General features: G+C 36.4%; 2 protein-coding genes across 7 annotated transcripts in view; both read left to right on the top strand.

Moving 5' to 3' along the window:
* Positions 1 to 12,261, top strand: part of DEPDC1 (DEP domain containing 1) — a 31,474-nt gene extending 19,213 nt beyond the window's left edge. For 2 of the 4 annotated variants that reach the window (XM_065911175.1, XM_065911198.1), the window contains one exon: positions 271 to 2,395. In XM_065911175.1, the coding sequence (XP_065767247.1) occupies positions 271 to 411 (141 nt within the window). In that variant the 3' untranslated portion in view covers positions 412 to 2,395. Of the gene's footprint in view, positions 1 to 270; positions 2,396 to 4,212; positions 8,631 to 9,948; positions 9,988 to 12,161 lie in introns of those variants that run through there. The other 2 variants (XR_010659775.1, XM_065911184.1) reach the window with 2 other exon arrangements.
* RPE65 (retinoid isomerohydrolase RPE65) overlaps positions 419 to 23,345 on the top strand; it is a 55,011-nt gene continuing 32,084 nt past the window's right edge. The window contains exons 1-2 of one of the 3 annotated variants that reach the window (XM_065911219.1): positions 419 to 447; positions 4,213 to 4,307. The gene's annotated coding sequence lies outside the window, so the exon portion shown is untranslated. Of the gene's footprint in view, positions 448 to 4,212; positions 4,308 to 9,948; positions 9,988 to 12,246; positions 12,281 to 23,345 lie in introns of those variants that run through there. The other 2 variants (XM_065911211.1, XM_065911220.1) reach the window with 2 other exon arrangements.

The following is a 23,345-nucleotide window of genomic DNA, read 5'->3' on the forward strand; positions in this document are numbered from 1 at the left end:
CCGTTACCAGTGAGAAGAAAGAACATCTGGAATTTAGGAGAATTAATACAAGAGGAGAATTCTAGAAAATTAACGCTAACTGGGCTCCAAGAAATATTGCAAGATACCTTTCATATGTGAGAAAGTGGAGGGAGAAGCAAGGATAAAGTAAAAGGATACTCATCAAATACATGTTTGAGAAAAGCACTAAATCCTTATAAAATCTTGACCAGTGACTTCAGCTTGGATAATAATGTTAAATATCTTCTAATTCTTCACCCCATTTTTAAGTTTCAGAAGGAATATCCCTTAATATATCAGAAAAGATTTCCAACCTCTGAAAGTGAAGCAGCACTTTTCAGCGACAAACCTACAATCAAGCAACCAATGCTATTTTTAAGAAAACCAAAGTTTCGTAGTTTAAGATACTAATTGAATTGAAAATTATGTAATACTTCTAGAACTTTGGTAAGTGAAGCCATATGTAAGAATTCAGGTACTAAAAAGGAAATCTATTTATTAATAAGGTTTTTTTTTTCCATTTATTTTTATTAGTTGGAGGCTAATTACTTTACAATATTGTAGTGGTTTTTGCCATACATTGATATGAATCAGCCATGGATTTACATGTATTCCCCATCCCGATCCCCCCTCCCACCTCCCTCTAGGTTTTTTTTTTTCAATAAAACATTATATAAGGAGGTGCCAAATAGTTTTTATCAATGTGAAGCTGCTAAGAAACTAGTAGATCTTAACTGAGAGCAAATAACAATAGGTGATACAGGTATTTTAACCAGAAATGATCTTTTGTTTTTTATACAACTATCTGGAAAAGTTATCATGATGTGTGCTAAAATTGTATTTACTTGAATTTTGAAAACTGACATTTGCTCATCAAGATTAAGCTGTAATTCTGTTTAAAAAAAAAAAAAAAAACTTATCTGCACATGCTTATGGATGTTACTTAAAGAACTAGTTGTTTTAGTTGTTTATAATTACTTTTGTTTCTAAGTGCAAGAATGTGAAGAATATTTGGAAACTTGATGAATTAATTTTCATCTACTAAATATTGCACTCTTATATATTCTTTTTCTACTTTTGATCTATTTATATATCTATGTGTTTTTAAAATATGTATATATAAGACTTGGATTTGCCTTTAATGTTTACCCCAACTGCTTCAGTCATTCATTTTTTTCCAGTAAATATCTTTTGCATTCTAATTGTCATGAATCTACAAGAAGGTAAAGATATGAAAGAAGTAGAAAGCAATCATATGTTCATTTAAAAGATATTTATTTAGCAACTTCTTTATGCCTTTCATTTTTCAAGATGTGGGAAGAAAATGATGAATAAAACAGAAAACCTCTTCCCCTAAAATATTTTCTAATCAAGGAAAATATACCTATTATATACTTAAAATAACAGTACACCCCCTGAAATCAAGTCATGAGGATTCATTCCTACTGAAAACTAGCCTTTTTAATGATGAAACTGTTCTTTAAGCTAGTGTTTTTTAAATTGGCCATATTAGAAGCACCAGGAGAGTTTTAAGAAATGCTCAGGTCCTACCTTATATTGATTAAATCGAAATTTTAACGGATAGTATATAGGCCTCTATATTTTTTTAAACTCTCCAGGTGAATGCAATATTCAGCCAACTTTAAGAATCAGTGCCCTAAATACTTTGTATAAATAAAATGTCAAACTGGTATCACTTTGGCTTTATTATTTCATGGAAGAAAATCCCAAGTGTAAGTTCCTGTCATCTTGATAGAAGGTTCTCCAAATTTCTGCTTGACTATCAGTACAAACTTGAAGCAATTTTTCTTCCAAATTTTTCTGAAGATTATTTGATATCTATTTGGTAAGTGTAAAGATATATATACTGACTGGGATGTAATAGACATCTATTGTTCAATGGTGGTTTTGATTTCTCAGTGTAATGTCATACAGTAAAATGACAATGTTCCATTTGAGATTAATATTTTTATTAAAAATAGGAACAGAAAATAACATATCTTTTACCCAGAAACATTAGCTAAAAATATTGAACCAAATTAGAATTCTTCCCAAGGTGTTTGTAGACTCAAAAATTTCTTGTTTAAAGGTGTGCACTAGTGTGAATTATGTTGTGTATTGTGATAAAAACTACTGTGGGTTTTGTAACAATTTAATTTTGTATTTATTGATTGATATTAAGTATATAAATACTATAAAGACATAGTAAACTTTCATATCCATTAGTGTGCATTCAATTGAGGTTAAAGAGTACATGATGTGACATTTTAATAATGTGAACTCTGAAGTCAGATTTGAATCCTATTGTGCTATTTACTATGTAACCACAGACAAGTTATTTAACTTCTCTAAATCCCAGTTTTCTCTTATCTGTATGATAAAGATTATAAGAGTACATGTCTGCTAGGATGTTGTGAGCATTAAATACAGTAATGCATAAGAGAAGTGTTTAGCAAAGTATCTAGCATAAAATAGGCACTCTATAAATATTAGAAATTAATACTAGAAGCACCTAGAATTATATCACTAGAAGAGATTGTAGGAAAAAATATAGTCCTCTCAATTGCTTTCAGCAAAAGGGAAGGAACCAAAACAAATTGTGAACAATTTCTTGTTAAACTAATTTGTAGTGTGTGTCTTATTAAACAGTTTTTAGTTATGAAAGAAAGCTTCTGATTGTACATACTGGTTGAAAATATTTGGTCTAGTATAAAGAGAAAAATTAATGAGAAAAGAAAACATTATATCTTAAGAAGCAATCCTTGAATATGTGAAAACATACAGGATACATTACACAAGTAGAATGCTTAGCCTTTGACTGGAGTGTGGACAGATACCATTGTATCAGGGGAAAAAAGGAGTTTTTAATTTCAAATATTGATGGGTTGGTTTGATGTTAAATGCTTATAGAAAATTTCTTCTAACACTTTTACTTTCTTGGGAAAAAAGAATCAAAATTAGCCCTTGAAAGTAAAGCATTTTGGGGAAGATGTTGCAAATTTCAAGGAAGAAGATATGAAATGGTCTAGCAAATCTGTTGGAACACGTAGGAAATTTTATTTCTGGTGCCAAAAGTTATCACCACCAAGCATTCCCACTAGCTTCTGCTAATTGCTGTCATTTAGGGATCCACTCTTCTCATATACTATCTAGTTAATCTATACTCAGTAGTGGAAAGTACAAAGAATTTCCTCCTGATTAGCTTTCTGTCCTTGGAAAGTGTAAACTCTGAGTTTCCTCATCCATAAAATATGAATAATAACATCTGCTTAACCAAGCTGTAAGGATAATTAAGAGAGGCAATGTAATGTATTTAAATCTTGAACTTAGCAAGCCTAAGCTCAATTTCTAGGTCCTTTCTTCTTATATTGAATTTAATAAAATTTCTGCTGATTAAAACTCTTTTCCTTCCAAATCTCTGCCCTCATATCTCACAATATATTTTCTGTTCTCTTCTATCAGTGGTGATATTTTTACCTCATGTTTGGAAGAATTAAAAATAGTTCCAGAATTTTATATCCATGCAGCCTGTTACCTCTCCAACAAATATAACTCCCTTTGATTTTGAAGGTAAAGCACATGTGTGTATATGTGTATGCATGTGGTATTATTGTTGAAACTTCTAGAAGAGAAATGAAGGATTGTGGTTTTAACATTAAACTCTAAATTTAAGGAAATAAAGTCAGTTCACTGGACTAAAATTAACAGTTCCAAATACAATAAAGTATACCAACTTTATACTATAGAATCTTTTATTAACTCAGAATTAACTTAGCTTTTGTATTAACTAAGAATCTTATTTTCTAAGAACTAGGGGAAAAAATATACAGAATAGCTGTTTTTAATCCCTCCAGAAAACCTCCGAGAATGTGTACTGAGGAAATACAGAATGTATAAGACATTTGAAAATAGTTTTGACTTTTGCTCATTATGAAAACAACTTTTGTATCATTAATTGGTCTCTAACTTATCCTTCCATAAGCAACTAGAAAACCAAGTATTGAGTTGGCCAAAACTTTCTTTCAAGTTTTTCCATAACATCTTACGAAAAGCCCAAACAAGGTTTTTGGCCAGCCCAATGTATGAAGCAACTGTTACTAGATACCAACTACAGGTAATAAAAGACTGATTCCTCAGAAAATGAAAACAAAGGAGGTAAGCCCTATGCATGTGTGCATAATCACATCCACCTCTGTCCATGGAATTTTTCAGGCAAGAATACTGGAGTGAGTTGCCATTTCCTTCTCCAGTGGATCTTCCCAACCCAGGGATCGAACCTGTATCTCTTGTGTCTTCTTCATTGGTAGGTGAGTTCTTTACCAGCTGAGCCACTGGAGAATCCCTATGATTGTCTCCAGATTACTGCTTATAGGCAGTTGCCATGCCACGGTGCACGGAGGGACAGCCAAAATAAAGCTCAGCATCTCAGTGCATTAAGTAGCTAGAGATCAGAGGATGGCTGAGTAAGCTATTAAAAAATACAGAAGACAAAAAGTTAAAAAAAAAAAAAAAACCACTCTTCAGAGATCTGCAGTAGTTTAAAGGTTTTGTTGAGTACAAATTGGCATGGGGCAAGGTGAAGTAAGTCAGTTGAGTACTTAAAAAGAAGGGTGCGGGGGGCAAGGAAAGAATGGACTGAAAAGCAGTAAACCAAACAATCTCAGTACCTCACAGATCTGGGAATACATATTCCCATCTGTCAAAGTATAGAGAACCTCTAATACTTGGGGCATTGGGTAGCATCTTCAGAAGAGTTGTGCTTCAGGAGTGGGCCAGGTTAGCACTAGAATAAAAACTGCTATGAATTCACCCTACTATAAATCTTAAAAACAAACCCCAAAATCTTCACATTGCTCTTCTAGTAATTTTTGTGTGCCAGAACAATACTTTAAAGAAATACAACAAAATCCACATTTAACAATGTAAAAATTATAATGTCCAGCATCCAATCAAAAATTATCAGACATGCAAAGAAACAGAAAAGTGTATAATCCATAGCCAGAGGTAAAAGTGATCAATAGAAATGTACCTAGATATAACAGAGATAATGAAATTAACAGGCACTTTAACAGTTATTATAAACATTATAAATATTTTCTAGGATATAAAGAAAATCAGGAGTATATTGGTGGACATGGAGGATACAAAAAAATTGGAAGATAATTCTAGAGATTAAAACTATAATATCCAAAATGAAAAATAAATGTAATAAAATTAAGAGTAAATTAGACCCAGCAGAAGAAAAGATTCATGAACTTGGAAACATCAGTATCCACTACCCAAAATAAAGTTCCCTGGTGGTCTAGTAGCTAGGATTCAGCACTTTCACCCCTGTGGCCCGGGTTTGATTCCTGGTAAGGGAAGGTATGATTTTGGGCTTCCCTGATAGCTCAGTTGGTAAAGAATCTGCCTGCAATGCAGGAGACCCTGGTTCGATTTCTGGAGAAGGGATAGGCTACCCAATCCAGTATTCTTAGGCCTCCCTTGTGGCTCAGCTGGTTAAGAATCCACCTGCAATGTAGGAGACCTGGGTTCGATCCCTGGGTTGGGAAGATCCCCTGGAGAAGGGAAAGGCTACCCACTCCAGTATTCTGGCCTGGAGAATTCCATGGACTGTACAGTCCATGGGATCGCAAAGAGTCAGACACAACTGAGTGACTTTCATTTTCACTTTCAAAATGAAGTACAAAGGAAGCAAACTGAAAGAAACAAAAAGAACAGAGTTTCAGTGAGCTTTGTGAAAATATGAAACTGAGAATTGTATGAATTAGAGCCTAGAAGTGAAGGAAGAAAAAGGGAGGATGTAAAAGTTACTGGCCAAAAATAATGGCTGAAGTTTTCCTAAATGTAACAAAGACCATAAACCCATAGAAGTTCAAGTAACACAGCAAAAGAAAAACAAATCTGCACCAAGGCACATGTAAGCAAGTTTCTGAAAACTAATGATAAAGAGGAAAAGCATTCAGAGCCAACAATTTATACAAAGGAACAAAAATAAGATTTTTTTAAATATTTTTAAAAACTGTAAATGAGAAGACAATTAAGTGATACTGTTTTAGATTTGTTTTCTTGGCTAAGAATTGGTGTAAATTCACCACCAGTAAAAATTTTGGCAAGTGCTGTCAGTATGCTATCAACCACCAGTAACAGTCTCTTCATTACAAGCTAGTCATTGATTGATCCAGATCCAAAATCCTAGTTTAGTCAGGTTCGTAAGACTAGTCTTAGTTCTGCCTTTGGTCATGTTACTGATATTACAGTACTGAGACAAATCTTTGTCAGAGATTACTGAGTAGTACATTTAGCTGACTCTTTGGAAAAGACCCTGATGCTGGGAAAGATTGAAGGCAAAAAGATCAGGGAGCAGCAGAGGATGAGATGATTAGATGTCATCCCCGACCCAATAGACATGAATTTGAACAAACTCTGGAAGACAGTGAAGGACAGGGGAACTTGGCATGCTGCAGTGCATGGGGTCGCAAAACATCAGACACGACCTAACAACTGAACAACACTTAGCAATACTTGCAAAAGTGATGGGGAGTGGGAAGGATGGGGCAAAAGAAAAGGTTAAACTGCAACAGAATTGTAACAGAGGCCTCAACTGATCCAATGAACAGGCTTTGGAGCTGGGATGGGCCTTCAGAATTGCCCCAAATTGAAAAGAGGAACTGAGCCTTTGTATCTTCATCTAAGTGAAAGTGTTAGTCACTCAATAATGTCTGACTCTTTGTGACCCCATGGACTGTAGCCCACCAGGCTCCTCTGTCCATGGGATACTCTAGGCAAGAATACTGGATTGGGCTACCATTTCCTTCTCCAGAGGATCTTCCTGACCCAGGGATTGAACCTGGGTCTCCTGCATTGCAGGAAGATTCTTAACCATCTGAGCCACCAGGGAAGGTACCTTCCTGTAAACCAGTCAATCAGTATGGGTTGATTTGGGAAGTGCAACCCTGGGTGAAGCAGTTCCCTCCAGTCAAGCATGGTTCCTAAAGAGGACTGCAGCCAATATCCCTGACTGGTGAGAAGTGAATGACTCAGCACAGAAGGGGTTCTATGGAGAACACTTCATATCCACTGCAAGGGATCCCTAGCATTAAAACAAACAAACTAGAAAAGGGATTGGGTTAATATGAGAGAGGTTATGAGAATTGATGTTTTGGGATATTATTTGCTTTATTGTTTGTTGATTTATTAAAAAGTAATGTCTATCATATTAATAGATGATTTGGAATTGAAAAGTTTAAATTGCCTGTAATCTTAACAATCAGATAAAAACCTTTGAAATCTTGGAGTATCCTATCTCAACAACTCAGAATAAAGTAACTCTCTTTTTATCTTCAAAGGCTTATATGATTGACTGAAATTAGCAGTAATTTTTCTTAAAAGTTCATGATGAAGCTAAAAATACAGTAAAAGAACCTGCATTCTTACTCATTATGTACAATGTTTCAGACTTTTGTATTTATGGATTTTTTGTTAGCTTTCTGATTTATATCTTGGAAATTCTAAAGACTGCATCCATCTTTAGATTTTAGCAGTTTCTACCTGTCTTCTTACAATTCAGTGATCTAACTTGCCAGGCATTACTTTATGCTCAAGTGAAGAGTTCAAAGTCTTTCTTTTCCCCATTTTAACATTGTGTGTCCCCTCCACTCAGATTTATATTTCACCTATTGCTAGGCTGTAGTGCTATTAAGTGTTGCTATTAAGCACTTATTGGTCAGTAAACAGAAAATTAAATTTCAAAATCAAATCATAAATTGGAAAAATTACATAGCTTAAAAGTCACAGACAGTGGAAATTTAACTTTCGGAATCAGTGTTACATAATTTGTAAAGTGAGTGTATTTTTAAGAAACCCATTAATAAGTTAGATTTGGATGACTCGTGGGCAGCAGTGCCATCTGCAGGTCTGTGATGCCATTCTTCTTAGTGTCTGGTGTTCTCTAAGAGATTTGACCGTACTGAATATTTATGGTTTTATAATGTCAAGTACAAAGTGGCATTAATCAGAGACTGAAGAAGGATGAACTTATAGGTACAGATCCTCATTAGAGATTTTTAAACCACTGAGCTAATCAACTGCCATATCCGTATTAATAATTCAAATGTTAAGCATAATGTGTAAGATGTAAACTATATATATAAAATGAGCATAGATATAATGCTCTGGAAGTGGGTTCTAATTGTGTATATATTATCAGCTGTGTGATATTAAAGAAATTACTTCTCTGAAATGCAATATTTTTAATTTATAAAATGGGAATAATACTTCCTTCATGACATCTTTGAGACCTCAAAATACATAAAATGTATAAAATGCCTAGCACAAGTGTGCATACAATATGCTACCAATTAATATTAATAGTTCCCTTTCCCTTAAAATTAGAACAAAAATCTCAAGACCATTTACTGTCTTTGTACCTAGTGCATTTAAGAGTTATAAAATATACCATTACCTTTTCGGATAAAGTAGAATTTGGGATACTTATCCTAGCCTGTATATCTTTTCATTTTTATGTCTTTTATAAAATTTAAATGTAGATATATATGTTGGTAGCTGCATAGAGTATTTCTACAATATATTTGTAAGAAAAAATAAACAGTGATTGCTGAATTTGGGGAGTATGAAGGAGTCTTATTTTTTTAATGTGTGTACCCCTGAAACTGTTTTAATTTCTATCATGTCCAACATTACTTTTCCAAAATAGAATGCTAATAAATATAAATATTTGGAAAAGGAAAATATCTGAGATTATCCTTATGTTAAAATGAATGACAATTCCCTCTCTTCACCCCCACCTCTATAAATCTTTGCTTCTAAATAAGACAGAGAAGTCTTACCTGAGTAATTCAGATTGAGTAAATTTTCTCTAAAATCGTCATGTATACTTTCAAGGGAATCTGTAGACAGCTTTCTTCAAAATTGATAAGAATGGAATAAACTGCCTAAGATCTGTCCTCTTGGAAAGCAGAGGCTGACATGATTATTCAGTTGCTAGCTCTGTGATTACATAGTAGACTATAATTTCCATGGCCATTCATGGACATGCCCAGAATAACACCATATTTGAATCACCTGACATGCATGTTTCCAGCTGAGGTTGAGCAAGATAAGGCTCTACCTTCTTATTTCAGCTCTCATGTTGTAAATAAGTGTCCTTTTTACAGTTATGCGGTGCCATGTTTTTATTTTGGAGCTTTTGATAGGTGACTTCACCGTTTAAAATGAACTCCAAGTACAGTGCTGAAGTGCTGCCTTTTGTTTCTAATAACAAGGTGGTGATATACCTGATGAGCAAATGAATGTATTAGGTAAACTCCATTCAGGCACAAGTTATAGTATGTTGACTATCGGTTAAATGTTAATGAATCAACAAAGCAATTAAGTAATGCATTTTTAAACAGAAACATACATAAAGCAAGGTTATAGATTAGTCAGTTCATGAAAATGTTAGGGCCAAAGGCTCGAAGGAACCTAACTTTATAATTCCCCTAGGAGCAAAGGTTTGTGATTCCTATTTCAGTGTTTGCGGTGACTTTATAGAAACATTATATTGCCATATGTTTACAAAAGAATGGAGGTATCATGGCTGACTTTGTCCCCCTGCACCTTTCTCTCTTTTCTGAATTTATTCTAATGAACATACACTAATTTTACTACAAGGAATAAAATTTTCAAAATATATACAATATTAAATGCGATAAAAGTAAAATACATTGATTTAGCAGTCATATGGATATGAGTTACTGCTTGCCATTTAATGGCTATGTAACTTTCGGAACATTGTTTAACTTTTTCACAACCTATATACAAAACAGATAATATGTAACTTGGAAAGTTATTCTGAGGATTAACAACAGTGTATCTAAGTGTCTAGCTCAATATCTAGTATTCAGGGAACTCAAAACAATGTAACAATTAATATTAATTCTCTCCTAGGACTAAATCACAGAAGCCCAAGTCTCAGAAGCTCAACAGGTCTGAAAAATCATGATTTTCTTCTCAGTTATTATCCCCATTCACAAGGACAAATTTAATAGATTCAGTGCTTCAGCTTCTCTACACTTATTCTTGTTCCATCAACTATTTGTTGAGTATCCACAATGTGCAGAAACTCTTCTATTGGTGAATAAAATAAAGTTTCTGCTTTGGAGTATGTTAAATCACATGACTTAGGCCTTTGTAGAAGATCTATGGCTTCCCACATGGCTCAGTGGTAAAGATTCCGCCTGCCAAGCAGGAAACGTGGGTTCAATCCCTGTGTCGGGAAAATCCCCTGGAGAAGGAAACGGCAACCCACTCCAGTATTCTTGCCTGGGAAATCCTATGGAAAGAGGAACCTAGTGGGCTACAGTCCATGGGGTCACAAAGAGTCAGACACAACTTAGTGACTAAACAGTAACAGTAGCAGAAGAATTATAATGACTTTGACCTCCACGTATATTTCATCTAATACCCAGATGTGGAGATGGAGCAATTAACCCTAAAATATTGCATATTCTGGAAATGCTTCCTTTTTGAATCAAGTCCATCAAAAGTTTACTTAGGTACAGCCCCAGATTTTTACCCCTAAACTTGTTTAATATGCATGGCATCATAGTACTTGATTTTTCTTCTAACAATAACTCTCCAAAACTTGTTCCACCTGGACCCTTTTTCTCCTTTTCTTTGAGAGTTCATAGTATCTCCTTTCTCTCTTTACCAACCTGGGGAGATTAAATTTGTTGACCATTTACACTAGGTTGGTCTGAGACAGTCAAGAGACTCTGACTATTACACAAGTTTAGAAAATTTCTGAATGAAAGCTCTATTTCAAAAAAGTAGTTTTGAGAATAACTGAATCCACATGTCAAATTTAATGATAATTTGTTGTTGTTATGGTTGTTCAGTCATGTCCAATTCTTTGTGATCCCATGGACTGCAACACTCCAGGCTTCCCTGTCCTTCACCAGTTTGAGCTTGCTCAAACTCATGTCCATTGAGTTGGGGATGCCATCCAACCATCTAGTCCTCTGTTATCGCCTTCCTCTCCTGCCTTCAATCTTGCTCAGCATCAAGGTCTTTTCAAATGAGTCAGTTCTTCACATCAGGTGGCCAAAGTATTGGCATTTCAGCTTCAACATCAGTCCTTCCAGTGAATATTCAGGACTGATTTCCTTTAGGATAGACTGGTTGGATCTCCTTGTAGTCCAAGGGACTCTCAAGAGTCTTATCCAACACCACAGTTCAAAAGCATCAGTTCTCTGGCGCTCAGCCTTCTTTATGGTCCAACTCTCACATCCATCCATGACTACTGGAAAAACCATAGCTTTGACTATAAGGAACTTTGTCATCAAAAAAATGTCTCTGCTTTTTAATACACTGTCTAGGTTTGTCATAGCTTTCCTTTCAAGGAGCAAACGTCTTTTAATTTCATGGCTGCAGTTACCATCTGCAGTGATTTTGGAACCTAAGAAAATAAAATCTGTCACTGCTTCTATTTATTCCCCTTTTGTTTGCCTGAAGTGGTGGGACCAGATGCTATGATCTTAGTTGTTTGAATGTTGAGTTTTAAGCCAGCTTTTACTTAGAATGATTTTACTTGGGCATAACTTATAATAGAATTATGCTTTTAAAAATAAGCTACACAAACGGGAGTTCTCCTTGGCCCCCCATACACAGAGAAGTAGCTGTGTATTTCTCCCTCTGCCCCCATCATGATCTGTTAGCTGTGTTGTCCTTTTCCTTGTTGTAAGGTGCTGGAACGTCACCAACTATATTCCCATGTGTTGGCCAAGAGGCTGGCAGAATCCTTCCATGCATGGCCCAGTGTCCCACTGTGTCCTTTACTAATTATACAGCTTAGCTGACTTCACTTGTGCGCAGCTGTTCTTTTGCATTTTTCTATTTTATCTTGTCTCTGCTTTTTTTTTTTTTTTTTTTCTGTCTCTGCTTTTATGTTGCATTCAGCTTTTCTCTTCTGCACACAACAGTGTCCCCTCTGTGCATCCTCTTTTCTTCAGCATCAGCTCTCAACCATTGGGAGAGGCTATTTACCTTTGGGAAATGATTTTATTTTGCCACCAGATAAACCAGCCCCCTCCCCATGTGCTTCTTTTCTAACACACTCTGGATTTGGAAACAAGACAGTAAGTAGTTTTTCTTCATTCCAGAACATCCTGGGCCATAGCTACACAGCAGGGATCAAAGCAGGCACACATCAAAAGCACCCCAACTGAGAGGAGCAGCCCTGAAGCTTCTGCGCCTCTGGCTCTTGTTATCTTCACTGCCTGTGAGTCATGTATATCTCATCTCATCTTTCCTGTCTGCTATTCCTTTTCTAACGCTCAGCAGAGAAAGCTGCTCTTTACTAAACTTATTTAACAGCTCAAGATAAAACTCCTTCAATTTTTCCCTCCCTCCATCCTCTCATAATTACTATACTTAAACAATTTCAGTGATACTCATTTATTTGATGTTACTTAAGCTCTCACTGTGTGCCAACTACTATGAGTGAGTGATGATGCTAGAAAAAATGAATGATACACTTCCTACTCTCAAGGAGCCTTCTACTAATAGAGCAAGACTACTATCACATAGACAGTTCTAATACAATGTGTGATCAAATCCATTGTTGTCATTGTTTAGTCGATAAGTTGCATCCAACTCTGTGACCCCATGGACTGCAGCACGCCAGGTTCCTCACTCCTCTCCTATCTCCTAGAGTTTACTCAAATTCATGTCCATTGAGTCAGTGATGCTATGTAACCATCTCATAGCATGCCCTCTTCTCCTTTTGCCTTAAATCTTTCCCAGCATCAGGGTCTTTTCCAATTAGTCATTTCTGCACATCAGGTAGCCAAAGTTTTGGAGCTTCAGCTTCAGCATTAGTCCTTCCAATGAATATTCACAGTTGATTTCCTTTAGGATTGACTGATTTGATCTCCTTAGAGTCCAAGGGACTCTCAAGAGTCTTCTCCAGCACCACAATTCAAAAGCATCAGTTCTTCAGCTCTCAAGTCGTCTTTGGGCTTCCATGGTGTCTCTGGCAATAAAGTATCTGCCTGCAATGCAGGAGACCCTGGTTCAATCCCTGGGTCAGGAGGATCCCTGGAGAAGGGAATGTCTACCCACTTCAGTATTCTTGCCTGGAGAATTCCGTGGACGAAGACATCTGGCAAGCTACAGTCCATGGGGTCATAGTCACGACTGAGCCACTAACTCTTTCTCATCGTTAGTAGCCTTCTTTATGGTCCACCTCTCACATCCATACATGACTACTGGAAAACCACAGCTTTGACTATATGGATCTTTGTTAGAAAAGTGATGTCTCTGCTTTTTAGTACACTGTCTCAGTTTATCATAGCTTTCTTTCCAAGGAGCCAGCATCTTTTAATTTCATGGCTACAGTCACTGTCTGCAGTGATTTTGGAGCCCATAGTAGAAACAAAAGATCTTTTTGGAGTAAATGGAAGGGGCACCATTTCTCAGATGAGGTGATACCTTGCATGAGTGTTTTTCCAGGCAGAGGGTTCACAGATGTAGGGACAGAGTATGGTAGGGTTAGAATAGTGTAGATAGAGGCAAATCATTAGGGATGAAAAATAGCAAATGTGTTTTTGAGATTGGGGTAATAGGAGCAAGTTAAGATTGCTGAGCTATGGATTTGAGTCAGGGAGGTACTAGAGATACTGCTGGGAAGAACATCATAAAAACTTCATACTATTTTTTCCCTTTATTTTGTTCCACTGCAGTGATTTCCACCAATCTGTCTTCCAGCTCACTTACTCATTCTTCTGCCTCATTTATTCTGTTATTGCTTCCTTCTAGTGTACTCTTTATTTCATTTATTGTATTGTTTGTGTCTTTTTTTTTTCCTTTTTTTTTCAGTCTTTTGGCTCTTTGTTAAACATTTCTCATAATCTTGTCAGTCTGCCTCCATTCTTTCTCCAAGATCTTGGATCATCTTTACTGTCATTGCTCTGAATTCTTTTTCAGGCAGATTGCCTATCTCTACTTCACTTAGTTGTTCTGAGGTTTTATCTTATTCCTGTATCTGGAACATATTTCTCTGGCATCTCATTTTTTCTAGTTTCCTATCTTTGTGCTATCTGTTCCACAGGCTGTAAAATTGTAGTTCCTCTTGCTTCTGGTGCCTACCCACTGGTGGGTGGAGCTGCATTTTGTCTCTGGTAGGCAGGGCCATGTCACAGGGTGTGTTTAGAGGCAGCAACTGTGAGCTCATGATGACTGTAGGGAGCCTGTCTGTTGATGGATGGGGCTATGTTTCCACCTGAGGCATCCCAGCCCTGGAAGCTGCAGGCTACTGAGTCAGGCCAGGTCTCAGTGTCAAAATGACAGCCTCCAGGAGAGCTCATGCCAGTGAATATTCCCTGGGGATTCTGCCACCGCTGTTCACCCGAACTGTGAGTTAAAACTAACCCCTACCTCTCCAGGAAACACTCCAACACCCATGGCCCAGGCTTCTGTGGAGTCACTGCTTTGCCATGGGTCCCAGTGCACATGAAACCTTGTGTGCACCCTCCAAGTGTAGAGTCTCCGTTTCCCCCAGTCCTGTGGGGCTCTTGCACTCAAACCTTACCACCCTTCAGAGTCAAATGCTCTGGGGGCTCCTGCTTCCAGTGCTAGACCTCCAGGCTGGGGAGCCTAACATGGAGCTCAGAACTCTCACTCCTGTGGGAGAAACTCTGAAATATAATTATTTTCTAATCTGTGGATAACCAAACTGGTGAGTATGGGATTTTATTATATCATGAAAAGTACCCCTTCTACTGTCTCTTTGTGACTTCTTCTTTGTCTTTAGATATAGAATATCTTTTGTGGTAGGTTCCAGTCATTTTTGTCAATGGTTTTTCAGCTATTAATGTTATTTTTAGTGTGTTCAAGAGAGGGAATAAGCTGAAGTCCTTCTATTCCCGCATCTTTCTCCTTCCAAAACATCATAAAAATTTATCTGACATGTATTCAAGAACTTAGACTTTATCCTATAAAGGTGGACTTTACCGAAATGTAACTTCCTTGTGTAAAGTTGAACAACAGGCTCCCAAATAAGTTTATGTCCTAATGGCAAAACCTGTGACTATAACACCTTATATGATATAAAAAAAAAAAAAAAAAAAAAAAAAAAAAGAATACTTTGCAAATGTGATTGAAATAATCTTGTAATAGACCATCCTGGATTATCTGTGTCACCCCAATATAATCACAAGAGTCTTATAAAAGGAAGATAGGAAGATCAGAGACAGAGATGTGATGATGGAAGCAGAAGACAGAGAAGATGCTGCTGTCCTGCTGGCTTAATGGCCTCTAAAAGGTGGAAATGTCAAGAAAACATTCTTTCCTAGAGGATTCAGAAGAAAAGTGATTCTGTGAAACCAAGTTAGACTTCTAACCTCCAGAAACTTAAGATAATGTTTCTGTTGTTTCAGTTAGTATATGGTGTTTAACAGCAGGAATTCAATATACTCCTTGAGAGCAGGAGTTTTGGTTTCATTGCTACGCTACTCTATCTTGAATGGTACAGAATAACCATGCCAAAGTATGTTTCTTTGAGCTAAAGGAACCAAAATGTTGAGGAAAAGCTCTAAACCAGGGCACAGGATCCTTTTTAAAGGAAACTTACATTGATAAGGGCTTCCCTTGTAGCTCAGTCAGTAAAGAATCTGCCTTGGAAGGAAAACTGTAACAAACCTAGACAGTGTATTAAAAACAAAGACATCACTTTGCTGACAGAGGTCCTTATAGTCAAAGCTATGGTTTTTCTAGTAGTTATGTATAGATGTGAGAGTTGGTCCATAAAAAGACTGAGCACCAAACAATTGATGCCTTTGAATTGTGGTGGTAGAGGAGACTCTTGAGAGTTCCTTGAACTGCAGATCAAACCAGTCAATCCTAAAGGAAATCAACCCTGAATATTTATTGAAAAGACTGATGCTGAAGCAGACCCCCCTGATGCAAAGAGCTGACTCATCGGAAGAAAACGTGATGCTGGGAAAGACTGAAGGCAAAAGGAGAAAAAGGTAGCAGAGGATGAGATGGTTGGATGGCATCACTAACTCAGTGGACAAGAATCTGAGTGAACTCCAGGAGATAGTGAAGGAAGGACAGGGAAGCCTTGCATGCTGCGCCCTTAATGTCGCAGAGTCAGACGTGACTTAGCAACTGAACAATAAAAACAACAATCTCCTTTGCCCAGATTATCACGGCCCCAGCTAAGGAACTTAAAATGGGTAGATGAAAGACTTTTTTCTCTCCTAGACTTCTGGTGATAAGAATAGGCTAGCTATGACACTCACTTGCTCTGGATGCTGCAACTGAAATCCAGGACCCCTGACAAAGGTGGCCTAAAGTAAAAATTCTTCCCAAAGTCAGCCTCTCGGATTTCTATCTTCAGGATGGTCAAAGTCTTTTTGTTTTACCTTTTCCAAATTTAGATTAACAGGAGAAAAACATTTGTGAAAATTAGTTATTTGGATTGTTACTTGTGTGAATTTGGTTTTGAGAGACTGATTATTGATCCTTTCCCTCCCAGAGACAGCTATTGCTTTCTTGTTTGTCTGGTTCTGTGTGCTGAAGGTTTGGCTTCCCTCCTACTGGAGCATATAGGTTGTCATACCTGCATCTGCAAGCAGCCAGCTGTCAGGGAGGTGGGGTGGGAGCCAAGGGTATCTAGATAACAAGCCAGAAATGTGGGTTGCACCCTATTTGCAGCAGATATCTTACCAACCACTGCCAGTTTTCATGGTTTAAGTCTTTCTTGCTTTTGACTACCTTTGAAAGTGAATCTGGGTTGTAAGAGTTGCTTCTTCTGCACTTTCTGTCGGGATACCACTTGTATCCGTGGTTACAGTATAAGAAAGCTATTGTTTTTGGTTTGAGTCACAATTGGAGTAGTATATATTTGCTTTAAAAAATCTTCAAGACCTTGAACAGTATCTGGAACATATAAGGTGCTCAATAAATATGTATAGAGGGGGTAAAATAGAGAGGACTTACAATGAGGGACCCCAAAGAGGCAACCAGAGGTCTTGTGAATTTTTACCCTGTATCAGCAGTGTATAGAATATGGTTTTTTTGCTTGACCACTTTAATGTGCTTCTCCAACAGGTTTCAAGGTTATGTTGAGGGCACAACTCAAAACGTAAGACAAGTAGGATTCATTTTTCTTCAGAGTCAGTTTGTCATGAAATTTTAGCGATAAAAAATCCTTATTTATGTAAACAATCTATACTATGTGATAGGGTACAAAAGTATTTTACAGACTTCAAGGAAATTTGATCCTGCAAGTCAGTAACCTCTGGTTACGCCCACAAAACCCTTGAGAGTGAGTTCATTCTCATCCAACATTCAGACTATTTGGGTGACAAGATCTGAGAGACACATGTCTACTGGTAATGATGGAAAACATCTCAGTCATGCAGAACTCCTTTCCTAAGCTTTCAATGGTCACATTCTCTTCTCTTTCTAAAGAAGTTCCTGAGCACTTTACTTTGCTTCCAAAATTGATATGCATTTGTCATCTATCTTTTTTATTATTCTCCTAACATTCTTAAAATCTAGCACTGAAAGTGAAAAGTGAAAGTGAAGTTGCTCAGTCATGTCTGACTCTTGGCGACCCCATGAACTGTAGCCCACTAGGCTCCTCCAACCACGGAATCTTCCAGGCAAGAGTACTGGAGTGGGTTGCCATAAAATCTAGCACTACAGTTACCTATATGACCTCTTACAAATCACTTAATCTCTTTGAGTCTCAGTTTCTTCATTGGTAAACTAAGGAGCTTCTATCAAGGTATCTTTAAAGTTTATATCATGTTTAAAATTCTTTGATAATATGTTTTATGGTATTAGCCAAATGCTAGTAGTTGGCTTAGAGTAGCAAATAAGCAAACATTCATCAGTTGACATCTGTCCCTCATCTTTAGTTGCAAGATATCAAATAGCTATTTTTGTATTAAACAACCATCCCTCAAGATCTAAAATCTTAAAACAATGACCATTTATTTAAGCTCACAATTCTGCAATTCAGCAGTTTTAACTGGGTTCAGAAAGATTTCATGATCTTACCTAATTTAGAATGGGCCTCTGCTTAGACGGCTTATCTCCATTTCATGCCTCTCACCTTCCAGCAGTCCAGCCTGGGCTTTTTCTCACGGCTGAGTAAAGCTCCAAGACACAGCGAACAGTTGCACAATGCTTCTGTCTAAGATAAATCCTAAGATAAATTAAAATTTAATTTCAGTGCAGTTGGAACCTTTCTAAATCCAGTTGTTAAAAGAAATTCCTAATTAAGTAAAACATCTCTAATGAATACAAAAAGAAACAATAAATTGTTGTGCTTAGTCGCTCAGTGATGTCCAACTCTTTAAACCCAAGGGACTGTAGCCCGCCAGGCTCCTCTGGCCATGGGGATTCTCCAAGCAAGAATACTGGTGTGGGTTGCCATGCCCTCCTCCAGGGGATCTTCCTAACCCAGGTATCGAACCTAGGTCCCTCACATTGCAGGTGGATTCTTTACTGTCTGAACCACCAGTGAAGCACAAGAATCCTGGAGTGGGTAGCCTATCCCTTCTCCAGGGGATCTTCCCAACCCAGGATTAGAACCAGGGTCTCCTGCATTGCATTTGGATTCTTTACCAGCTGAGCTACCAGGACATTCAAAAATGTTTCCTCATGCAAAAGAATAAAACAGGAATTTGACTCAACAGTAGATAATTCAGATAAAACTTGAAAGCATTCATTCAGAAATATGAATATTGCAGATCAAAGTGATTTTTTTGAGACCAAGATTCTTTGAAAAATTGAATCAATTGCACACAACCTGAACAGACATGATTAATTTAGCTAAAGAAAGATTATGAGGGATTTATGTGGAAAGAAATTATTAGCAAATCTTACTGAATGTCAATTTTTGAATTTGCAATTAATACCAGGAAAAGACACTGTAGCAGTTTCATGGAATATCTCATGGCTCTAGTACACATTTTTGTGCTTTTATCAGCAGTTGCAAACTAATTGACAAAGCTTGCATGGTAAGCTATTAGAATCTACTAATCTGCTTTTTTTCCCACTCAGCTTTTTTTTTTTATATATATATGCAAGATAAGCAAAGTCTGGAAATAAATAATTCAACAAGTCTGATTTGGGCATTTTCAGTGAATTCTTTTCTGATATTTCACCTTTTCATAATTATATTTGATAAATGTTTGGCCAAATTTTTAATTATAAAATAGGCTTAAAGCCCTGTAACTTATGCCCAACTTCACCACATTATGTTTGTGTGTGGCTTGTTTTTCTTCTCCTGTGTGCCCTTGTACTATTCTGCTGATTGCATAGAAGGATCTTCTGAGAAGCAAGTTAAAAATGACTGAGGTTTTCAATCTGACATCTTATTTTACAAACCTGATTAGAATTCAGGATATTGAATCATGGCTTGAATAGCTTGGCTTGAGCTGAAGCCTTATATTCCACAGATATTCTAAAAAGCAATCTGCTCATGCATTTGACTAGAAAATCTCTGCTTTTTCGAAGAGGCATCTTTAGAAGAAACCCTTTGATAAATTAGAATTTTCTTCATAAACTATGATAATAGCATCCTCATCACAAATTGATATTATCAAAAATGAGGTCACTTGCTTCTTTTTTCCAGCTATGCACTGAATCATTTTGCTGATGGTGAATTAGCCTTGAGAAGGATGAGGTGGTGTTCATCTCTTCATTTCTAGGCATTGTTCTAGATCCTAAAGACAAAAAGATACTGCTGCCATGGACATGGGCCACAATTCTCTGGTGCCTCATTGTTTTTTTCTGTCTTACATAAAAGATCACAGAATTGCCTTTGTCATATTGTGAAGTAAGTACTGAGTAACACTCAGGTGGATATGTAATTATCTTCTCACGTCTTTGAATTTAAGAATTACTGCTGCTCATTTAAATTTAAAGGCCAAAAGCTTGAAGTTGTCATAGAAGTTTAGTATTAAAACTTTAGAAAATATGTACTGAACATTTAACCTATTATTATACACCAACCTCAGTTGTGCTTGAGAATAAATGTGTTAGCCATTTTGACTGAAGGGTGATAGGACAGTGGGCAGAAGCCCTATTTATTCAAAACAACTTGACAATCAACTGTGGTACAGAAAAGTTGCACCATTCACTCTTCCATTCATCCATTAGTGTATTCACTCACTAATACCTGCTGTGTCCACTGCATTGTGCTAGACAATGGAGTTAAAAGACTAAATAAGAAGCCCTAGTCTTGATATAAAGATTAGTTCACAGGCTGGTTAGAGAAAGAGATGAATAAATTGTCAATTATAATGTAACAAGTGCTATAACAAAGTATAAGGCTATGAGGTAACATGTATCACATGTTGTGTATTTTTGTATTACATCGTCTACCCTAATTAAATAAAACATCTCAATTATTGAATACAAAAATAATAGGTACTCAAAACTTGATTTCATGCACACTGGGATGAAGTCTAATGAAGAAAGAGACTTGGTCTTTTTATTCACTGCCATATATACATAGTGTTCAACACATTTGTATCTTACAAGTCTTACTAGAAAAGTCTTAAATTTCTTGCCTCTTGCATTGTCTTACTTCCAGTACCACTGTATAATACCTAATGCCTTCAGTCATGAAGCTCCTTAATCTCATTTTCCCACTTCTAAAAATGTATAACAGAAGCTCCTCACACTGTTCTATATGAAGTTCAGGCAATTCTCTGAAAATTTATTTGACAAAAATATATACTTACCAATCAGTGAAATTTAGTTCCCAACCAAATTTAAGCACTAAGGACCAGACTAATGAAATAATTTGTGTAAAAAGCAATGCTGTTCAAGATACTTGAAGCTATAATTAAAAAAAGAAAAACTGACCACTAGACAAGATGAGGCACCTAACTGTGCCAGCTTCATGCTATGAAAGGATTCTAGGCTGTCATGCCCATACAGCCTAGAAAAATCCAAATTGAGGAGATGGAGTTGAGAATTGTGGGAAACAAGAGGTCTAGAGTTCACAGGAAATAGTCATAAAAGGGATATCTACAAAGAATTCTGAATCTCTGAAGTGTTCCCCTTGAGTATTCAGCTGAAATACTTATTAGCACTACTATATTAGGAAATTATCCAAGGCCAGGAGAATCACCTGAGTGGTTTAGAGGTCACAGTGCTACTCACCCACACAGAATTGAGTATATAGTACCTGTTCCCACCACACAGACTAGAAAGCCTCAATGATTCATGAAGAATTTGGTAGAATTCTCAGAAGATTCTTGACTCAGTATTGGACAGTAATATTATATAATACAGTATTAAGGAAAATTGGTCTTAGCACTGCTTCAATCCAATCTAAAAATTCTTAAAAACAAAATAAAGGCCAAACTGTTTCCAAAAACAGTGAGTCACAGAATAAAGTTCAATAATATTTAAAAGAATACAAATAAACTTAACAATCAATAAAGTAAAATTTAAAATGTCTGGCATCCACAGAAGGGAATGGAAAGATATGTTCAAAGTCCTGAAAAAGGAAAACTCTTCAACCTAGTATACTCTACCCAGCAATATTATCATTTAGAACAGGAGAGAGAAAGAATTTCTCAGACAAGCAAAAGCTAAAAGATGATGGCAATACTAAATCTTTCCTAAAGGAAATATTGAAAAACCTTCTTTAAATAGAAAAGAAGTAAGACTCTATAGGAAAGAGAAAAATCACAATTGGAAAGTAAATCACTTAAATAAGTCAGTGTACAGATTTCTTTTTTTTAATTTTTAAATTCTGTGAAAATGATGATAACCAAAATGAACAGCAAAAGGATAAACATGAAGATGTAGTAGAGGACATCAAAAGTATAAAATGAGGGGGAATTCTTTGTCCGTTGCTTCGTTTGCTATTTTCTCCCATTCTGCAGGCTGTCTTTTCACTTTGCTTATAGTTTCCTTTGCTGTGCAAAAGCTTTTAAGTTTCATTAGGTCCCATTTGTTTATTTTTGCTTTTATTTCCAGTATTCTGGGAGGTGGGTCATAGAGGATCCTGCTGTGGTTTATGTCGGAGAGTGTTTTGCCTATGTTTTCCTCTAGGAGTTTTATAGTTTCTGGTCTTACATTTAGATCTTTAATCCATTTTGAGTTTATTTTTGTGTATGGTTAGAAAGTGTTCTAGTTTCACTCTTTTACAAGTGATTGACCAGTTTTCCCAGCACCACTTGTTAAAGAGATTGTCTTTTCTCCATTGTATATTCTTGCCTCCTTTGTCAAAGATAAGGTGTCCATAGATGTGTGGATTTACCTCTGGGCTTTCTATTTTGCTCCACTGATCTATATATGGCCTTTGTGCCAGTACCACACTGTCTTAATGACTGTGGCTTTGTAGTAGAGACTGAAGTCAGGCAGGTCGATTCCCCCAGTTCCATTCTTCTTTCTCAAGATTGCTTTGGCTATTCGAGGTTTTTTTTGTATTTCCATACAAATTGTGAAATTATTTGTTTTAGTTCTCTGAAAAATACTGTCGGTAGCTTGATAGGGATTCCATTGAATCTATAGATTGCTTTGGGTAGTATACTCATTTTCACTCTGTTGATTCTTCAGATCCATGAATATGGTATATTTCTCCATCTATTTGTGTCACCTTTGATTTCTTTCACCAGTGTTTTATAGTTTTCTATATATAGGTCTTTTGTTTCTTTAGGTAGATTTATTCCTAAGTATTTTATTCTTTTTGTTGCAATGGTTAATGGAATTGTTTCCTTAATTTCTCTTTCTGTTCTCTCATTGTTAGTGTATAGGAATGCAAGGGATTTCTGTGTGTTAATTTTATATACTGCAACTTTACTATATTCATTGATTAGCTCTAGTAATTTTCTGATGGAGTCTTTAGGGTTTTCTATGTAGAGGATCATGTCATCTGCAAACAGTGAGAGTTTTATTTCCTCTTTTCCAATCTGGATTCCTTTTATTTCTTTTTCTGCTCTGATTGCTGTGGCCAAAACTTCCAAAACTATATTGAATAGTAGTGGTGTGAGTGGGCACCCTTGTCTTGTTCCTGACTTTAGGGGAAATGCTTTCAATTTTTCATGAGGATAATGTTTGCTGAGGGTTTGTCATATAGCTTTTATTATGTTGAGGTATGTTCCTTCTATTCCTGCTTTCTGGAGGGTTTTTATCATAAATGGATGTTGAATTTTGTCAAAGTCTTTCTCTGCATCTATTGAGATAATCATATGGTTTTTATCTTTCAATTTGTTAATGTGTATTACATGGATTGATTTGTGGATATTGAAGAATCCTTGCATCCCTGGGATAAAGCCCACTTGGTCATGATGTATGATCTTTTT

The sequence above is a fragment of the Muntiacus reevesi genome, chromosome 1, assembly GCF_963930625.1.
Source record: "Muntiacus reevesi chromosome 1, mMunRee1.1, whole genome shotgun sequence".
NCBI classification, from domain to species: Eukaryota; Metazoa; Chordata; class Mammalia; order Artiodactyla; family Cervidae; genus Muntiacus; species Muntiacus reevesi.